The sequence below is a fragment of the Brienomyrus brachyistius genome, chromosome 20, assembly GCF_023856365.1.
Source record: "Brienomyrus brachyistius isolate T26 chromosome 20, BBRACH_0.4, whole genome shotgun sequence".
Taxonomy (NCBI): domain Eukaryota; kingdom Metazoa; phylum Chordata; class Actinopteri; order Osteoglossiformes; family Mormyridae; genus Brienomyrus; species Brienomyrus brachyistius.
The window spans coordinates 19554606-19575571 of NC_064552.1; the positions used below are offsets into that span (position 1 = coordinate 19554606).

A 20966-nucleotide genomic window follows, 5' to 3' on the forward strand; every position below is an offset into this window, starting at 1 on the left:
CACTCGCACGGCCTTCCCACAACACGCCTCACCTTTCCGATTACAGCAAAGCTGCTCCTTAGAGCCGATCTTTCAATGCAGCACAAACCGTCTCAGACAGCTGGTAGGGATGCTGCTCTCCCAACATCCTGCCTTTTAATGCGCAGTATTCGGCACCCTACCTGAGAAGGGGCTCTCAGTGCTCCGTCAGTACACCCCGCCCCCTCCCGAGCCAGACATCTCTGCCTCACACCCAGGCAGGTAGGGCACTGCCCCACTTTTGTCCCTGCAGAGACGAGCTGGGCCAATACAGGCTGTTACTCACCCTAAGCCTCTAACGGGGAGGCTTAAGCTAATCGACGTGCAGAGACAGCCAGGCACCATCGGCAGAGTGACTGGCTGGCCCACGCGGCCATCGGGTATCGAGTACATCACTGACTTGTCTGGCGCCTTCCCAGAAATGAGGAGCAGTTACGAAAAAGCCACAAGCAGCAAAGCAGAAACGGTCGCGTTCACACCTTCTGGTGCGGCGGTGGCACAGGGTGGGGCTTTCCGGCCAAGACGCCCTCAGCAGGCAGTCGGGTGACGCGCTGTCACCAGCGGGTCCACTCTGACAGCGATGCCACCGGCACGGCCTCTGCTGAATACGCCCCTCCCCAGGACTGCCCTCTAATAGCTCCAGGAGACCCTGGGGGTGGGGGTCACCATGGAAACTGACCACCGCCGCCCCATAAGCAAATACGGTCCACCGGGAAGCGGCCCTGGTGTGGCCGGGCGCCCTCACAGGTCCGCCCACATGGCAGGTCTGCCGATGAGCCTGAAAGTGGCAGCGCGATGAGCGAGGAGGCTCACTGACGGAGGAAGGAAGGGGGCAGGAAGGCGGGCAGCAGGGAGCCTGAGCCAAGAGCTGCGCCTTTAGTGTCACTGTGCACCGGGCGGCTGTGCCAAAGTGCTGCAGGCTGCTCTGGGCCCACACACTCCCTGTGAAAGAGAGACCCCCACCACTGGAGGCTTTAAATGAAACTCTCCCTGTATTAGACAAAGTTACTATCATTAATGTTCCATGCAAAAATCCCATTTAATTTCACTCATAATTTCACTAATTTAAAATCAGGAACAGGAGACCGTGGTGCGAACCTCCGGTCCGATTCCCTCTCTGCATGGAGCGTGAAGGACTGCGCTGGGAGTCTCAGGAGAAGCCCAGGCTGGGGTGAAGGAGCCATGAGGGCAGGACCAAGAGGCTCTCGGAGCAGCCGGACAGGGAGGGGGGGGCCACCTGGCGCCGGCGTGTATTTTTGGGCAAAACTCATCTCTCCAGCAACTGTAAACCCGATGGTCTTGAATTTTCATTCAAGCGCATGCATCGCTAAGGAAACTCGTTAAAAATAAACCCGTCGCCATGGATGGCAGGGAGCCACGACCAGAAGATCCAGGCAGATAGGAAAAAACGTGATGTGGCGCAAAACCTCACGTGACATCTGAGAGGCCAACCGCAGCCAGCAGACTCCTGTCAGAAGCATGCGTGTATGTGCATGTAAGGGGTGGCAAGATTCAACGATCTGTATCAGTGTGACCTCCATGATTTAAAAAAATAAAAAAAGCACAGACAGACACACACACAATTTGGGAGAAAGGATGCAGTAGATCAGCAGGCAAAGCCTCTGTGTCTGTGATCAGAAGATTGAGACTAAAGCCCGGGCCTCAGCAAAATGGTTACAAGTCCGTACGCCCTGGAGCAAGGCTCTTAACCCCCAGCTCCAAGGACGCTGCACACTGGCTACTAATATAATTATTAGCAAAAGCACCATGGCAACCAGCTGGAAGCCACCTAGTAAATATTCCAAAGCGCCCCTGTGAAGGTCTCCAGGTCGCTCCTTCTCGGGGGAAAGACGAGTGAGCAGAGACTGATGAGCAGGGCTACAACCTGCCAGGTTGCCCCGACTTCTTACCTTTAAAATCTCAAAGTAGTGCAGGCAGTGGTAGACAGGCGTGAGGAGCAGCCGGGGGAGCACGTACTGCACGGCTTCTTTGAAGCCCTCGCCTATGGACTGCGGGACGGCAAATGACAACATGTTTACAGTGTGCAACATACAGAAGACCGTCTCATTCCCAGTTATCAATGACGCGCTGCAGGTCCCTGCGTCCCAAGCGCTGCTGGAGACCTCGCCTCGCGTGAGGCGCTCAGACAGCCCGCTCCACTGAAACACCCAACCGGTAAAGCGGCAAGTGTCACCACAAGCAGGCCCTGCGGAATGTTCTACACACCCAGGTCCACATGGGTTACCTGCAGGTAGAAGGCAGCCCCCGGTTTGGACAGCTGGCTCAGGAAGTGGTCCTGAAAGCCTGTGCGCAGGATATCCTGGGCGTACGCCTCGTACGGGTCGAAGGCCAGCTCCTGAGAAGAACATGCTCTTGTTAGCGGATGGCGATGGCCCTCAAGCACCTGAAAGGGTCTCAACACCTCAGAAGTACCTTATTATAAAAAAAATGCTACTATTCAGCCAATGACCACAGCTATCAGCCCAACACAAGATTACAGATTACACAACATGCAAACTACAGACAACTCCAGGTTGACTTTGTAAATGTAGACCTCCTAATTACCAACTACAGCTACCAGCTATCAGTAGCTATTCAGCTTGAAAAGCACCCAAAATCCTATGCTGTGCAGATAAAAATCTCTCCGGCATCATCATCAGCGTCTCGCATTTCTACATCCAGCATTCTCTGGTGGAGGATGCCACACTGCAGAATGCAGGTGCAGTGCGGTGCGACCCTTGTCCTTAACTGTCATTCTCCATGGAGAGATCTTCCAGGACACAGAGAGACCCGTCGCTCACTGTGATGTAATGATGCTCCTCTAAACATGCCGAAACTCAGAGGCCGAAACAAATGCACACAAAACATAATGACCTTGGGAACGGTAACTGCTTTTCTTGTCTGAAATGTATTTTTGAAAATGCAATTCATCCTTCATCTTTAATATCATTTTGAGAAGGTCTAAGTATGTTCTGAAGTTACAGAATCTACACACAGTCCCATGATGAGGATCTGGTGGCTCCTCACCTCGGCCAGGTCCTCGAAACAGCTTCCCACCAGCGGGTGAGGGCTCCCCTCGTCTGTCATCTCCACAGTGTCCTCGATGAGCCCTAACAGCTTCAGCGTAAGCTCCTGGATGTCCACGATGCGACTGAAGATGTTCTCCACGTCCTACGGGAGCAGCGGAAAGGCCTGAGTGAGGTATCACATGCGGTGAGGTATCACGGCCACAGGCCCCATCACGCTGCTGGCCTGGACACCCAAACGCTAAACACGTGAGAAGACAAGCAGCCAAATGAAGAGATTCCCATAAGCCCCCCCTGCTGCACAGGGCACCTACGTGATGAGAGAAGAGCTTGGGGTTGGACACAAAGGGCTCCCGGAAGACCTTGATGATGAGGTTGAGGTCTCTCAGGTATTGCCGCAGCTCCGCCATGAAGGTCTTCACGAGGTCATAGTACATCTGCACCCCAGAGCCCGAGGGCTCCTCGTCCATGAGGGGAAAACCACTGATGTCCTCCTCGTCTTGGTTAAACATGTCCATCAGTACCTGGCGGGGCGGGTCAACTCAATCATTACCTGCACATCCTACAGGGTTATAGCTTAGAGGAACGTCTCTTCCCTGTATGATACAGCAGTGAAGTCCTGCCTTGCATAGGAATGGGGGACTGGGACAGGCTCAAGCATCCTTCAACTGTCTTGAAGGACTTGGGCAATTTGACCTCATTGTATTTTAAAGGAATACTAACTAGACGCTAATTGGCTCATCTGTCGAGCAGGACGCTGTGTGTTAACAGCAGTTAAACTGATCATATCCCCAAGGCATAATTACTACAAAGATTCATTATGGCACCCTGAGCATATACCATGAAGACACCCTTCGGTGACAGAGACGGCACTGAAGAGAATGCTACCAGAGATATAAAGCATGAGATCATGATAAAATGCCCATCACTCATTGAGCCAACATAGGCTCAACTGTGGTCATGAGTTCACAGCTCTTATGAGCTACTGCAGTGTTTCCCAACCGGGTTCTTGGGGACCCCAGACGGTCCACGTTTTTGCTTCTCCGAGCCCCCAGTAGGGAGCAAAATCGTGGACTGTCTGTGTCCTCAGGACTGGGTTGAGAAACACAGAATGAGAGGTTCACATATTGCTGAGGGAGACCTGGAACTCCATTATTAAATAGGAAGGAGACTCTGCAGGATCAAACAGGAGATGTCAGGCAAGCCGAGCACCCTGGACAGTGTCCTGCAGCACATCACACCGACAAAAAGCACTGCAGCCCTCGGGCCCACACACCTTATCTGCACACATTGCCACCTTGATGTCCTGCTGGGAGATCTCATAGTGTCGGATATTAATGACATAGTTTCCGGCCAGCTTCAGGATGTCCGCCGAGATGTACTCCAGAACTGCTACGATATAGACGGACACCTGATGGTCGATCTTATACCCCAACACCTCCTGTGAACATGAAAAGAATTACTGGAAAAAAGTCCTCTCTTCAAAATAGCAATGGAGGCTGCAAGGGATTCATGCCAATCAGTCTTTGAAAAGAGTCATACTGGATATTTAAGATGCTAAATTATACAACAAAACCATTATATTCAGATTTATATGTAAAAAAAATCTGTATCTGCCTGATACAGCCCATACAATAGACTTCGATGAGTTTCCCAATAGAAGGCTGGTGGCTCCCCCTAATGGCAAATCATCATATTGCACAAATAACAGTACACACAAATGACAGATTTCCTCTCAGGTAACTACAGCGGGAAACACCTTGAGAAGTGGGTGGATCTTATCCACAGGCAGCAGAGGGTTCCTCCTCTTTCTTTTATCTATCGCAGCCTGGGCGTCGGCAATGGCCCACTTGTCGATAGGGTGAGGGAAACTCTTCTGTACACGCTCCTGAGAAGTGACAGTGGACTCTTTAGTATAGTTGAGGATTATTTAGACACAAAAGTAACAGAGAATGACAATAAAACACTGATAAAAACTGTTAAGAAATGCAAATAAGACTCGATCAGAGTGAGAAGCACAAATAACTGTGATGATTGTCCTGGGAGGCAGCATGGTGGTACAGTGGTTAGCACTGTTGCCTCACACCTCTGGGACCCGGGTTCGAGTCTCCGCCTGCGTCACATGTGTGCGGAGTTTGCATGTTCTCCCCATGTCGTCGTGGGGTTTCCTCTGGGTACTCTGGTTTCCCCCCACAGTCCAAAAACATGCTGAGGATAATTGGAGTTGCTAAATTGCCTGTAGGTGTGCATGTGTGAGTGATTGGTGTGTGAGTGTGCCCTGCGATGGGCTGGCCCCCCATCCTGGGATGTTCCCTGCCTCATGCCCATTGGTTCCGGGATAGGCTCCGGACCCCCCGCGACCCAGTAGGATAAGCGGTTTGGAAAATGGATGGATCGTCCTGGGTGGGTTGTGTGGGGGTCACGGGGCAATGATGTCTGACACAGGACATGCTGCATTTACCTTTATTTAGGGCCACAGCCCTGGAAGCATGGTCAAGGTCACATAGGAATGAGCCAGACCGGTCAAGGATGCACCATACATACACACAGTTCAAATCAGGCCAAGGCAGAAGTGCGAAGGAACAGATATTGAATTTGTCAAAGTTGATCAGCAGACACTGCAGCAGGGCAGCGGCGGTGAGACTCACCTCCACATCGAGCACGGTGCGCGGCTGGGCCTGGCACAGCATGCTGAGCAGAAGCAGGATCAGCTCCTCGATGTACTGCAGCGCGTCCTCCTTGGAGGACAGCTTTGGGTGCACCTGGCTGAGTACCTGCATGCACAGCACAGTCCACCGGTAAGCACGTCTGTGAGCACACATCCCCATCCCAAGCTTACGCATGATTTCTGGAAAAGGGCATCGCTATACAGACGAGGAAATTGCTCAACCTGGCATCTTGCCAGACCCGTCTGATGGGAACATGACTAAGCAAGATTGTTCTTGTCTTGATTTCCTTCCACAGTCGTTCTGCAAAAATTGCCAGATCGTCAATGACACGCCATAAAACAGGCTGAGAGCACTTTCTGGTCCTGGCCAATGAGTGGCTCCTGCACTGCGGAGTATGACTTTCAGGAAGAGCGATGGCCTCAAAAAAGGCCCTGATGACATCAGGAAAGATCTCTACAGGACTCACTGGGCTCAAGGCCCCAGGGCACTGAATAATCCAAGGCAAGAGCATACAGGTGATCAGCGACCACAGAGAACAGGTCGCACGCACATGGGGAATGTGAAAGTAAATCCTCACAGAATCGGATATAAATCAAACACAGGAAGTGATTACTGGGTACTCAGCCCCCAGCTGCAGTTTGTGGCTCCTTATCTGAACCCAGAGGCTCTACTTACCGGAACAGCACTGTCAGTGCTGGGATTAGAACCACAACCCCAGAATATCTCAGCACTCAAGCTACATGACATTCAACCCTGCAGCCCAGGATAAGTAGTCAGAAGATGGATGGACGGATGGATGGATGGATTTCTTTGCATCAGGCTGTCCCCAAATTACTATGACATCCTGCCATCTGCTATCTCTTCCAGACCTTTCAGTGTAAACCTGACCGCGCTCATATTTTTAGCTTGTTACAGACTGGGGTTACAACTTGAACAATATAGTTGGACAGCAAACTAAAACTCCAGTTAACTGCCTTGTTCAACAGTACTAAAGCAGGACCACATGTGAGACATCAAAGTTACAAGTTCCTAACAGATAACTAAGCTGCTGCTGCCTTGGATAGTTTGGGTTTGCAGTTTCAGGTGGACCGAGTCAGATGGGTACATGAGACACCAGGGCGGGACCTTCTAACAGAGAGCATCACCCACTGGCGCCCCCTGCTGTCCCCATCTCACACTTCCCATATCAGAAGCTGGAGCCTCTTCAACTTTATTTTCCCCTCATTAACAGGCCCAAAGTATTCTGAAACAGAACCATGTTAGCAGAAACATCTAGCGCAAAATCACCCACCACCTTGTAAAAATGGCAAACAGCATCATCACCAGAACTTCACCGTCTCAGCGTATAATGAATATCCAGTAAGAAAAAGACCTGTTACATTGCATATACTTAATGCTTGTTCTTATAAACTACTCTCCACCTAAACACATTAACATGAAGCGACGTGAAATAATAACTAAATAAGTGCTAGTATGAAATCTTACATGCTGCTGAATGTTTGATCATAAAGCGCCTTTCGCTTACGTTCTGCTTAACACAAACCGTCACACATATGACACATCACACTCATTTTCCTCAAGTTTGAGCTAAATTACCCAGATGACTAATTCTACGGTTTCTCCATTTTTCTTTACTTAGATAATGATCAGGCTGTATTAGAGAGACATCCTCACTTGGGAGGGGCCTAAAGGTCTGGGATTACATTTGACAAGCTGGATGGAAGATTTACGTCATCGTGGTGACAGAGGACAATCTTCCTAATCTTTTCCTTAAACAATAAAACTGTTGATCTGAAACAAGAGGGGGAAAAAAAATCACACAGAATGTTCCGTCACACATTCCTTCACCGCTTATAGGGGCAAAAGCGTTTCGGCTGACTGGCTTTTTGATGGGCCAGGCAGAGTTGGTGAGGGGGTGTGTCACAGACTGAGAACAAAATATCTGCAAGAGCTTAAAGGACAGACTTCAGTTTATGCCAGTGGTATATAAATTCCAATCTCATCATTTTACCAGAAATATCCAAATTAGGAATACCATGTGCACTTTATAGACCTTCCCCTTGAAGACCACAGTGCCCCACTCAGCCCTCTGACACTGATTTTATCCAGGTCATAGACACCAGGCTTCCCACTGCTGGACCCTTCCACTGTGCTATGGTTAATGTTCCAGCACAACAGCCCTAACTTATGGCAACACAAAGCACTACACCCAAGTTGGTGGACAGGATTCATTAATATTCAATGATTTCTCAATACAGGCCAGAGTACTCAAATTCAAACCAGGCTTGAGGCGATTACTTCCTTAGAACTTGGGAGTCACATGTTTATCAGGGCACAGCGCCCCATAATGACAGTCTATGAAGTAGCTCTCTCCACATAGCCACTGACCCATCTGAAAAACACAAGTAACACTAATTCATCGCTGACCAGGTTGTATAACTTTCAAATCAAATACATATAGACCAAACTGCCTGTGTAAATCCACGTGGTGTTACATTGCGCCAGCACTATCATAGTTACACCGGGGCAGTGCGGGGGACCGCACCTCTCCCCTGGCCATTCCTCCGCTTGAGTCAGGGGGAGGAGCCTCCTGCAGGACGAGCGCGTGCAGAGCTGGTGACCAGCCGACGTGGGCTGGGAATCAGATGCCGATGCAGTGTAAGCGTGAAGCGTCACGGCCAAATTGCTCTCCAGCACCTCCAAACCCAGCCCCCCTTACCAAAGTCATCAGGCCAGCTATTACTTTGTGACGGAGCTGGACAGCGTGAAGCAGAAAATACGCAGACTCCTTGGAGTCCTACTTTAATTCACAATGCCAGCAAATCCCTGCCATAGCCAAGCGCTTTCAGAACGGCGACATTCGCGCCAAGACCATCAGAGAACAGAGAGCCTGTCCGCTGGACAGGGGAGATGCTTTGAAGTTCTTAGAGCTGCTTCATGTCATGTTGACATGGGGGGGGGGGCAGCACTGTCACAAACAACCTCTAAAGAGTCCCCCCATCCACCATGCTCTGACTTGGCAGGACCAACTGGGCGAGACCATTCCTGGAATTCCTGCGGCTGGCAGCACCAGGCTTGCCAGCTCTGCCCACGGGTGCTGCGCCTGAGGCAGCCCATCGCTCGCAGATAGTGAGCAGCTGTGTTTCTCTTTTGGCGGGGGGGGGGGGGGGGGGGGGACTGCTATGTGTAGCATAGGCTTCACAGGGGGACTGGATGATGCCCACAGCCACAGAGATTCAGACGTAACTGAGATAGACGCGTCGTGATTTTTATTGAGGAGAGCAAGTGAAAGTGTGACCGCTGGCAGCAAAGGTTTCTGCGGACACTGAGGGTCAGATGAGATCACCCCCAGGGGCCCCGCAGGGCACACGGGTAAAGGAGGAGGGGCCACGTCTGACATACTGTGGGCCCGTTCAGCGGCCTGCTCACGTAGACATGCGAGTCCTGGTAGTTCTAGGGAAGGCAGGCGGGCAGCCCAGACCTTCCAGGAAAGCTGAAGAAACACTTCTGGCATGGCTGGGGCACAGAGGAGACCAAATCGGCTGCATCAGGCCCGACAAAGAGGTCGGGGGTCTAACAGGCAGAAAGAACAGCACCTTCCCACTGTGGCAAGCCTCCTCCTCCACCAGAGCTGCAGCTATAGACCACAGGCTCTTTCCCAGAGGCCCAGGGAGACATTTCCTAGGAAGCCAATTAAAATGGACGCGATGCTATGATAGGACAAAATGGAGCCTCTGCAAATCCATCACAGCTCTGCAAAGACGTGACAATGTTCGGCACTTAGCTCTAAGTGCATGGCAATCCAAGGATCCTGGAAGGGCTCCGTAATCGAAACCACAGACATTTGTGGAGACGCAGCTTTCAGGCATCTGAAGCTGCTCTTGCTAGACAGCCCGCTACCAGCCCGCTGAGTCGCCTGCATAGCAAGGTAGCAACCAGCACGGAAAGCTAGAAGGTGTCTGTCATACCTTCTTGGCTGCTACTCAGCTCCTGTATTGTCTGAAGCTGCCATCCTATCAGATGGTTTAGTACCTGAGGAAAACACTGATAACAGGAAACATCATGAAAGACAGATAGACATACTTGAATTTCTCATTTAGATGAAATTCTCTGCAGAAAACTAACAAATTCCACAATGGACACAGATCCACAACAGCTAGCTGCAGGCTGACAGGACACAACAGGTGGAGTGATATGCGGCTTTTGAACCACTCCCCGCCCCCCCGAACCTCCTGTAAAGCTGGCTGAGGCTGAGACAAAGATACACAACTAACCTAATAGGAGCAAATGCAACAATTAACATTACTACAGTACTGCAGCATAAGGGTGCATCAAAACCAATACATAAACTCAGGTACATGTACTCATACTAGTGACAATGAGCCGATAACACGTAATCAGTAATGAGCAAAATAAACGGTACCACACAATGTGTGCATTGAGGAAGCGCTTCAAAATTAATGACAACCAAAACACAGTGGACTGCCAACTGTGCTCTGCCGAAATATCAAGAGGAGCTATGAAAACAAGTACATACAGCAGAAGTGATGTAATTAAACATTGGAAAACGAAACATCGGAAAGGGTACGACGAAAACAGCCACCGGCAGTAATCAAGTGTGCAGCAAATACTAGCAGGGAGAGAGAAAATGTCAGACGATAATCGTCATGCAAGGAAAACAACAGAAGCCAGTATATCCCTAGTACCTTGTTCCTGACGATCAATCATAATTCTTGGAGGTACGTGGAGAACGCAACACTTTGGGGTGGTACGCAGTGTAAAAAGTTTGTGAACCACTGCTTCAAACGGTTTTAAACAGCCCAGACGTCTTTAAATCATAAGTAAATCTGGCCTGTCCATCGTTTTCCACAGATACGAAAAAAAACTATGATCAGCTCTACTAATCAGCAACCCCTGTTCATCACTAACCCCGTTTTGGGTTACGTTTTAAGGACCCCGTTTGGTGCCATGTGCGTTTGAATGTGTGAGGGGCAATTTCAATATTGTTGAAACTATTTTCAGACATTGGCAAGCTTGGTATCAGCATTGGTTTTGGTGATAGAGACCAGAAAGCAACCACTGGTACCTGCAGTTGATCTGGGGAAGAAAAAAAATTTGATGCATCCCTACTGCAGCTATACAATACTGCAGCGACTTCAGCTAAAAAATCTCAGTCAGCTTAGAAAAACTTCTTGAGACCCACTGGCAGAGGTATCCCTCAGCTACTGCAGCACCCTGCAACTCACCTGCAAAAATAAAAATAGCAGTTTCCTCACCAGTGTCTACTGAGGGAGGGAGCAACCCAAGCAACCTGAGATAGGCTTCACACATAATGCAAACAGAGAGGCGTTGTCAACTCTGGGACACCGATCCAACTGTACCTCACTTTGTCATGCCCACTGTGAGAGAACCGTGAGTATACAAAAAATCTGGCAAGCCTGCCAGCTGTATGGCAGGAAAGCAGGAAGATCCAGGAGGAGAAATGAAAAGCACGTCAGAGCTGCCAGAACGCGTCTGTGGCAAGAAGCCCCGAATTATGCCTAGCTGGCAGATACACGCAGATCAGAGATATCGTTTGCGACTAGATATTCCAGTTCTTCCCAAAAGCAGCAATATTGATTAGTGCTTCAATTCAATCATAACCACCCCCCACCCATTTTGTGATGTTCCTTGTACATCAGACACTTATTTTTGTGATTTGAAGTGGCTATTTCAGTCTACTCTCTTAATTTAATCAGTAACATGCAATTCACCATTATCAGTATTTTTAATCTGGGGTCATTGTCAGACTCCAGCGGCTCCCCGATCCCCTATAAACAAAATGATCCTCATCTGCAGCTGAATCACATGGCCGCAGACTGTGCTCGGCCTGCCACGCCAGAGCCCCCAGCGCCTACTCTTCCAATGTGACATCTCTGTGCTCATTTAAGCGCTGGAGGGTGGCCAGTAGTGGCACCCCAACTCCTTTCTGAGGTCAACATTTCCCCCCCACCAGTCGGGGTGCTTCTCACAGGCCATTTCAAAAGTAGCATGACGATAAAAACAGGCCGACGGAAGCCTGTGGCCCCAATGCCACGGGGTCACGAAGTTCAGAGAGGAGCGAAATGGGGGTCGGTCACTCACCTATGACCAAGGAGACTAGAGAAACGAAACAGAAATTTCAGAGTGGGATGCGACCCCCCTCTATAGAGGGGATGCCGGGAAAACCACGATTTCACTTCACATTTCTCATCAGTTTCTTGGTGCTGTTGCCCAAGCTTGGCACATGGACAGTGCAGCTTTCAGCCACATCCAGAAAGCTTATGACATGCATGCTGCAAGAGGAACACATCAGCATTCCGTGAGACACTCCACAAACTATATCACAGATAATGTTAGGTTAACTTGGGTCCCCACAAAGTGCAATTTCTGATCCTTGAATGCAGGGGAGCGGTGTGCTGGGCTCCAAATATCTTTGTAAGAGGATGAAGGTCGAAGTCTTTAGAGTCCTGGTGCTCTGTGTTTTGCTGTATGGCTGTGTGACATGGACTCTATCCAGTGACTAAGACTAGACGAGACTAAGACTACACTTTTTTCTCTTTTGTCTTTGGGTACAGCTGGTTTTACACTGTGTGGAATGAGGGAATCTCGAATGAGGCACATTACCTGCATTGTAAGGGAGCGTCAGTCACGGCACTACGGCCATGTGGCGCGTTTCCCTGAGGGTGATCCGGGGTTGGGGGGTGTCGCCAACCAGAATCCTGAGGTGTTTTGTTATGTGGTGGGTTTGGCAACACGCTGTAACAGAGCATGCTCCCCATTCTGAGCTGACCAGACCTATATAGTTTTCAGTTTCAGAGTGGCTCAGAAGCATGGAGGGCAAAATACCCTTCCTAGATGGCAGAGAGCACTGGATACTCCATAGACATGCAACACAGGTCAATTAAATCTCCATCTGTTCCAAGCAACTAATATGTAGATTACCTATCAACACAAATGAGAACAAACTTGTATAGAATCCCTGTCCTTTCAACACCACCAGGATAAAACCATACAAAAGTACAGACAGCTATATGTCTGTGTAATATATTACATTTAATGCAAAATAAATACATTATTGCTTGATTCTCTATATTTCTGCTAGTCAACAAGCAATATACCTTAAAGGTGCAGATGGTGAAACTTGTCACCACTTAGAGGAATAACATTACATCCTTTAGTTTGTAGAAAATGAAAGATCCATATACTAGCCAGATTTAATAATGAATTGGAAACATTGCAGGTCATATAAATAAAATATAAATATGTAGTTTTATATGAAATTAAGCATGAAATTTAACCTACAAGCTCTTTGGGTCTCCCATGCTTAATTAGCATAGAAGTCCCAGTTCCTGTTGTGCGGTGGAAAGCAACACATGAAAGTAGCAGGAGCCACAAAATTTCCCAGTCTAGAACCTGCAGGAATTCAGAACGAGGAACTAGGTTCCTGAACTTCGGTGTGAAAGCGCATTTTGATGGTTTCCATTCTCTCATTCTCTCCCCAGAGACATCAGCAAGTCTAATAGCACAAATCCACAATCTCCTAATTTTCTTTCTTGGATGGCATTCTGCAGAAGCACAACCCAGGCTTGTCAGTGCATCCAATTGAATAACAACTAGCTGGCATTTTGACTAAACAAACGTGGTAAAAGTGGCAGATTAAAGTGGCCCTCAAGGTGGGTGGTCTAGTAAGGATGTGACGTCATGTGAAAACTAAGAAAAGAGTCTTTAGTGGAATGGCAAGTCAGCTCTGATTAACACCTGAATTCAAAAACTCATTCAAAAGTTTTCGAAGATCATAAGTGCCAAGAGATGTGTCAACCGACACATACAATTGCTGACAAATTATTGGCTTTTGCTCAATATTGTCTCTAAGGAATCCAAAGTACAGTACCTGTCAAAAGCCTGGAAACACCCACTAAAAATAATGGCTGTTAATACTGATTATATCAATAATCGAGTGTGATCTTGTGATATATTGCGTAATCATTTATGAAAATGCAAGCTCCACACACACAGTGGTGGTGTGCAGCCACACTGCTACCCACAGATGTGCATTTCATGCACATGCAATTGTCACATCACAAGGACCGCGATTGTCTGTTGGGTTCAAATAGTTGCTTTAAAACATTTGTACTCAGTCATAGGAAAATTAAAATTTAAAGATTGCTAAGTTTATGTTTCTTTTTCAAAACTATCTAGAACATGTAAAAAAAAAATTCAGTCTGAAGTTTACCGCTGTTGCTTACGCATGAACCCTGCATGCGCTCTCTGGGACGATCATAACCGTTCTCATCCTTGCTGTTGGACTCCTTCATAGATATTGTGGTGCTTTTGTGGAATTAAACAAAAGTATGTGAAGAGGAGAAATCGAGCAGACAGGATACTGAGCTGAAGCAAGTGATTTGTCAGCTTTGCGTCTGCTGGCACTGCTCAAGGTCCTGCCAACTTAATTGACTCTGTTGGAAGATAAGTTCCTATTTGGCTATATACTCCCAAATATCGCAGAAACACCAAATATCGCAATGTGAACTTCTTCCAGCATCAGCCCCACCATACAATATGTCCACAAAAAAATTGTTAATTTGTTATATGTATCATATAATGCAAAATGATGCCGCTAAGCCACAGGCCTAACCGTCCTTTTAGTGGCAATTATTTTGACATACAGGAATAGCAGAAAGTGAAAAAAGCAAAGTAATTTAAGTCAAAGTGATGACAAAGACAGACTAGGCTACTCCAAGAGGCTAAATGGCAAATTTCTATGGCTAACCATGCATCATTGGGTGAGTTTGTCAAACCTGAATGTCTTCTTTTAAAATGTATTTGCATTGCAGTGTCGCCATGGTGATATTCTAGTTCTGCGTTGTAATACTGACAGACAACTGCATTTTCATCCACTTTTATTGAGAAGTGCTTCCACACAAATGATGCTTGCAGTCTCATCCCCTATGCTCTGTTATCCTTACACCATATTGCCGAATAATGAATTCGGATTTTTTTTTAATCCGTCCTTATTAATAATCAAGTAATCAAGTTTATTTAAGCAATCCTGCCTGCCCTATTGAAAATCACAAGATAACAACCCAAAGCACACCTTGAGGTTATGCAAGTACTGTACTATCTTGTGAGTGCTGTGACAGATGACCTGGCCCCCACAATCCGCAACCTAAACCCTAGAGAGCTGGTTAAGAATGAGTTGGATCAAAGTTTAACAGCAAGGTAGTTAACTTATGCTCAGAACTTGTGGAAACGCCTTCAGAACAGCTGGAGAAGCCTTCCAGGGAGCTATATCTGAAAGCTGCAATCATTGAAGCAAAAAGGGGTAAATTGAGTGATGAGAAGAGTAAAAGTGGTTGTCATAAGACCTCTGCCTTCTGCTGACTAGAATATATATCTCACAAAAACACCAAACAGATGCCTTAAAAAAAAAAAAAATTATATATTTATATATATATATATATATATATATATATATATAAATATAAATATATATATATATATATAAATATATATATAAATATAAATATATATATATAAATATATATATTTATATAAATATATATATTTATATATATATATATATATATAAATATATATATATATATATATAAATATATAAATATATAAATATATATAAATATATAAATATATAAATATATATATATATTATATATAATTTTTTTTTTTTTTTTTAACGCACCAGTACATGGGTGAGTCCAATTGCAAGGAGAAAAATGATTATGATTGGCTCAGACAGCACAGGCAAAGTTTATACAAAACCTCAGCGGTTCCATTAAAATACCAGAGCTTGGCAAGTTTTGTTTCCTATGACAGACAAAAATGTTTTAGCAAAACTTATTGATGGTCTCAACCTAGCCGATTGTGACGGTCCTTATGATGTGACGGTCCTATGTGCATAAGGTGATGTCCATACTGACATGGTATATTGCGCATGCCATTACAAAATGAGACATCACACCTTGCTGCAACAGAATGAATAAAAAGTTGCACAGAAATTGAATTTAAATTAAACTGAAGAGCTAATCTAACTGCAGTAGCATAAAATGATATTTAACAGTCTGTGCCTTGGGCAGGTGTAGCAAATGCCTATTTATTCATTTTCAGCATAATTCTAATGACATTACTCTGTCTTATAGACTACTCCATTCACATATTTCCACACAAAAAGAGTGGAGATACAACAGTTTACAGAGCAGTATTAGCCAACATTTGTTAAAAATAAAGACATTGACAGTGGTACGATGTGCCAGTCTTGGTTATTATTGCCAGCTGATATTAAGACTTGTGAACAACTATTTTCCGTAGTGGAGCATGAGGGATTTTGTAGGCTAATTCAACTCTTATAAGAGACAAGTACTGGCCTGCAACATGTTTAATTCATTATTAAATCTGCCGCACAGATGTACTATTTTCCGCAGGGAATAAAACACAATGTAGCCTAACATCATTTCACTAATCAGTGCCAGCAAGCTTGACAATTCTCATCGTCAGCATCTCCCCGCCCCCCCTCTCGGCTGGTATGTTTCACTGCTAGCACAAATAGAAGTGTCAGTAATAGTAATCAAAAATATACCAGTTATCAGTTAAAATTTTCCATAAAAAATGAGATGTTACTACAAAACAATACCTAAAAAACATTTCAAAGTAGCCTTGAAAGTGGCCTTAAATTCAACTGAGGTAGCACAAGTGTAGTATGATAACATTTATTATGCTTTGAGCAGTTAAGAATTTATTTTAGCAACACTGAGCTTCAGAACAAATAAAGTGCAACTTATTAAACAATGAATAAATTTTACATACGTTACAGAATATACACATTTTATACATGTTCCAGATTATTTGAATATTGAATTTTGAACAGTGCTGACTCATCCCTATTGCACACGCATAAACATCACTCTTACATAACACTCACATCAACACTGGACAGGATAACACTGAATGTGTGCCAGAACAGCAGGCTGAAAATCTCATAGGATTGGCAACAAAGAACAGGAGTGCCCCATCAGGTATTTACACAATCCTCTTATCTTTAAATCTTAATATAATTATATGATGAAGTGTTGACTTCAGAAGCTGCTAAGCAAGCAAACGCACACCTATGACAGGCCAGACTAAGCCTCTGTACAAGAGAGTAAAGATACACAATACTCAGCTATGAGATATACGAAATATCAGTTAACATATCAAAAGAAGAAAAAAAAATGAAAAAAACCAAGGCATCAGCCCAATGTGTCAATCTTGATCAATAGTGCTGGCTGATATTTAAACTTCAGTCAGTATTTAAAGTCGGCAGCAAAAAAGCTAGAGACATGACTACTGAAAAAAGGAGATGATTGCGTTGGACAATAAGGTGTTTTCTGTGGTGGAGGACGAGAGACATTGGCACATTCACGGCTTGTAACCTCTCAATGATTTCCCATGTCAGTACTACTTTGCTGATGTCTCACTGCTTGTATTACAGGATGTGGTTCCTACAGAGAGTCATGGGATGTTAAAAAGTAATGTCACCAACATCACTTTCATTCTAAAATGCCATGGAAAAAAAACTATATGCATCAAGTTAATGACTGACATCCCAGGGCCTTGGAAGATGGTCCTGCAGAGAAGGTAGTTCAACTTGAATCAGTTCACTAAATCAAAATATTACTTATTACATTGGTAGCTCTTTAAACTGAAAACTTGATTAGCACTGAATTAAAGAATGCGGTGCACAAGCATCTTAGGTTAAGTGTGTCAAATACACCAGCTTGACTAAGAAAGTGTTCTCCTGCATTAAAGGCACCATTGTTTCTGTCACCCCCGATGTGTGTTCATTGGTTTCTATTTTCGTCTGGCACAGGGGAGCCCACGTGAAAGCATGCTCCACTGTGTCACTGCTCTGGCCCGCCCTTTCTATGCAAGAGTGTGAAGTCAGGGGAGATCAGGTGCCACTGAGAAAGTAACCGAATTTTGGGAGTGCTCTGTGACAGAAAAAAAAAACACCATCCCAGCAACTCAGCCGGCGATTATGCAGATTAGCGGAGCCGCTTTTAAAGCTCATTATGCACACACTTCTTGCAACTGAAGACTTTCCCGGCAAGCAGCCACTGGGCCACTGCACTTCCGTATTTCCTTTTGAGAAACTGCCAATCTTGCACAGAGCTACTATCAAGGTGCAAACTCTTATATCCATGCTTAAAAATTTACAAACAAGCAGTAACGGTATGTTATCAACCCAGTTCAAGCAGAACTGAGATTAACATCGGATGCCCATTGGCTTCAAGCCAACTCGTATCACCTCTCACAGTCCCGCCCCATGTAAAGCTAAATGTCTAACTGCAAGCTGAACATTTTCACCCGTTTTTAATCCTATACCATAAACCAGCGACTGCTTCCCAAGTCTCATGTATTTGAAGACCCTCGTTCCCCAAATCTCTACTTGAACACATCAAGCAGTCTTGTGTGTGTTATACTCTTCCACTGGGCCATCTGAGTAAACTAATCAACTAATCAGCCAATAATCAACCAAACTGGGAGTGCAGAAGGTGAACTGCAACAAAAAAGGAACAGACGTAGGTTCCTCAGTAACAGGTCTGCAAACATTTATGCTAGAGAACGTGGAGAAATTCAGAGTAAAGAACTTAGCGACTTTGCCTATTAACGCACAGATCCCCAGCACACTGGCAGTGAACCATGGGGACAGCACAGCATGGTGCAGGTATTGACAGCAAGCAAGGCATCTAGTGGGTGACACTGAGGTCTGCAAACCAGCGTAATGGCTCACCTGAGTCTGACGGCCAGCAAGAGACTAGGAATCCCTTCTGAGCAAGTAAGAGAAATAAAGGATGGTTTCTATACCCTACTGTATACATGACCATACAGAGGGGGAAAGCACGTGCATGCAGTCACATGAGACTCACATGGGTCAGAATTCACAGCAGCATCTTCACACAAATACTGCAGCATCTTATCAACTAAGACCTGGGGACACTATACACTGGGCCATCTCACCATTTTGTTTCCAGATGACCAGCAAAACATCCACATTCCCCATACCCCTGCATGTCAGATACTAGGTCCTGAGAAGGAAATGCAACAACACACAGTCATCTGCATGCCATCTACAGAAAGCATGTGAAGGCCAGCAGCGGGGCCAGCAGCCAATGTCACACACACACATATAAAAACACACACTTCCACAGTATAGATTTGGACTGTAAGCTTGTGGCCCACCTTTCACAACAAAGTGTGCCCGTCAGAGGAAATTGCATCAAACGCTTTTGCGCAACATGTGCACACCACAGTCAAGAGTGAGAAAAAAAAATACTGACAGGCTAGTTTAGATTACATACACCCATCCAAAATAGATGCTGGCTGTTGCAGTGATGGTGACCGGCCCAAAAAGGGCCCATGAATTTTAACACTGTTTCCATCCCATAAACGTTACCCTCACATCAAACCACAAATGGATCTAGACAATTTAAAGCACAGCCCGCCCAAGACAGCCCATCTATCTACAGCGCGTCACCAGCAGAAGCGCATAATTCAATCCTGCACATTCTCGGAGACACTTTAGCTTTAGTGGGCGGCTGCTGATTTTATACAGAGTCTCAGTTGTTTACCTGTTTAACAGTATCCTCTGTATATCTATTTTTGAACAGACGATTGCAATGTAGTCATTTTCTGCCAGTGCTGAATCAAATTACAACCACGTTTATGGTAAAATGTCAATACAAAGAATAAACAAGCACGCAGACAGTACAGCACCTCCCATCCACAGCAATGATAGGATTGTTTTCGAATTATACAAGTGAGGTTCATAGATGCTTTATTTTTTTTTTATTATTTTTTTTTTTTTTACAAATCATCAAACCAAATGATGCGTATATAATCGGTGTATAATCTTTTTAAGAATCTTCGTTAAATTATTTGATTCCCTTTCGACGCCTTAAAAATTTTGCCTATCCACCGGTCCGATTGTTTTTACAGACAGCGTGATGGTGTATAAATGTGATTCCACCCCCCTGTCAAATAACGATCGCCCTACTGCGGGTCGCTTTCCGCCAGGTAACCCGCGCCCCGTTCGCCCGCCGGGGCTCCCGACGCCCCGGCGATGTCACCAGACCAGTCGGCCCCCTACTCGGATTACCTTGTTCAGGGAGGGCACCAAGAGCCCCCGCCATTTCGACGCGTTCTCCTCGCTGAAGAAGTCGTACTGGAGCTGGGCCGCTTGCATGGTGGCTCCCGCTCGGGCGCTGTCCCAGATCCAGCCCGCGAATCCTCCCGCCGGCTCCTTACATCAAACCGGGATGGCAGCGGGGGGCGGGGGGGGAGGTGGGTGAGGGGAAGAGACGGGACGGGACGAGCGGCCTTGGGAGCTCCGCACAGCTGGGCCGTCCGACGGGCGTCGCGGTATCCAAAGGGACGAGAGCCGGAGACAGCAGCCGACGCGAGGTCGATCCCAGCTCGCCCAGGAGTTATCCCGCTAGCAGCTAACCAGCTTAGCAGCCAGTTAGCTAGCGAATGCCCCCAGCATCGGGGCGGTGTTCACCAGACTGGCGACTCGGTTAAAAACGCCGCGCTCCCTAACAGGCGCTTACTCCACTTTAGCCGTCACTGACTCGCGGAGAAAAGCCCCCAATTCTCCGTCGCTGTTGTACACAAGAGCCCATTTTCGCCGAATCTTCTGCCGAAGAGGAAGGGAGGGAGGCTCACCTCGTTATCCTCCATGGATTTAACATTATCAGCCTGTGCGAGGAGAAGACCGCCGCCGGCCAAGCACTCGGGTGAAAAGGAAGTAACCCGGGTCCGCCCGGGACGGCCCGAAACGCGCGCGAGTTGCCGATCCGGCCCGATATAATTAACGCGGGTGATTGTTATGGCTCGGCTGCAGTTGTTGCTGGAACCAGGGCGGCGCATGCGCGATGCGCGTCTTCACCGTACGTTGTCCGATATGCCCGTTCCCTCCCCCCCACACGGAGCGAGGAGGGTCACAGGCTTGAGCAATGGATCGCGGAAAAGCAATAGAAAATCAGAACAGCGCCGTTAGTGTCGAGGAGGCCTATTTTTTATATTCCGTAGTCGTACGCACTTTCTGTGTGGTTAATGTGATTTACTACGAATTCTTTGATTTTTGGCATAGCCCTTCTTGATCTCCTGTGAGACGCACAGGCATACACATACAGAGGAGAGTTGAGTTTGAAGTCAGCCATCTATTCACCCCCTCTGG

At 46.6% G+C, this 20966-nt stretch overlaps 1 protein-coding gene across 1 annotated transcript in view; it reads right to left on the minus strand.

The window, feature by feature from the left end:
- Positions 1-20675, minus strand: part of LOC125715631 (son of sevenless homolog 1-like) — a 42503-nt gene extending 21828 nt beyond the window's left edge. Inside the window, exons 1-8 of the mRNA XM_048987398.1 lie at positions 19887-20675; positions 5693-5818; positions 4804-4932; positions 4321-4485; positions 3359-3568; positions 3046-3189; positions 2264-2374; positions 1929-2027 (exon numbers count right to left, since the gene is read on the minus strand). Coding sequence (XP_048843355.1) covers positions 1929-2027; positions 2264-2374; positions 3046-3189; positions 3359-3568; positions 4321-4485; positions 4804-4932; positions 5693-5818; positions 19887-19973 — 1071 coding nt within the window. The 5' untranslated portion in view covers positions 19974-20675. The remainder of the gene's footprint in view (positions 1-1928; positions 2028-2263; positions 2375-3045; positions 3190-3358; positions 3569-4320; positions 4486-4803; positions 4933-5692; positions 5819-19886) is intronic.
- Between the last annotated feature and the right edge of the window lie 291 nt (positions 20676-20966).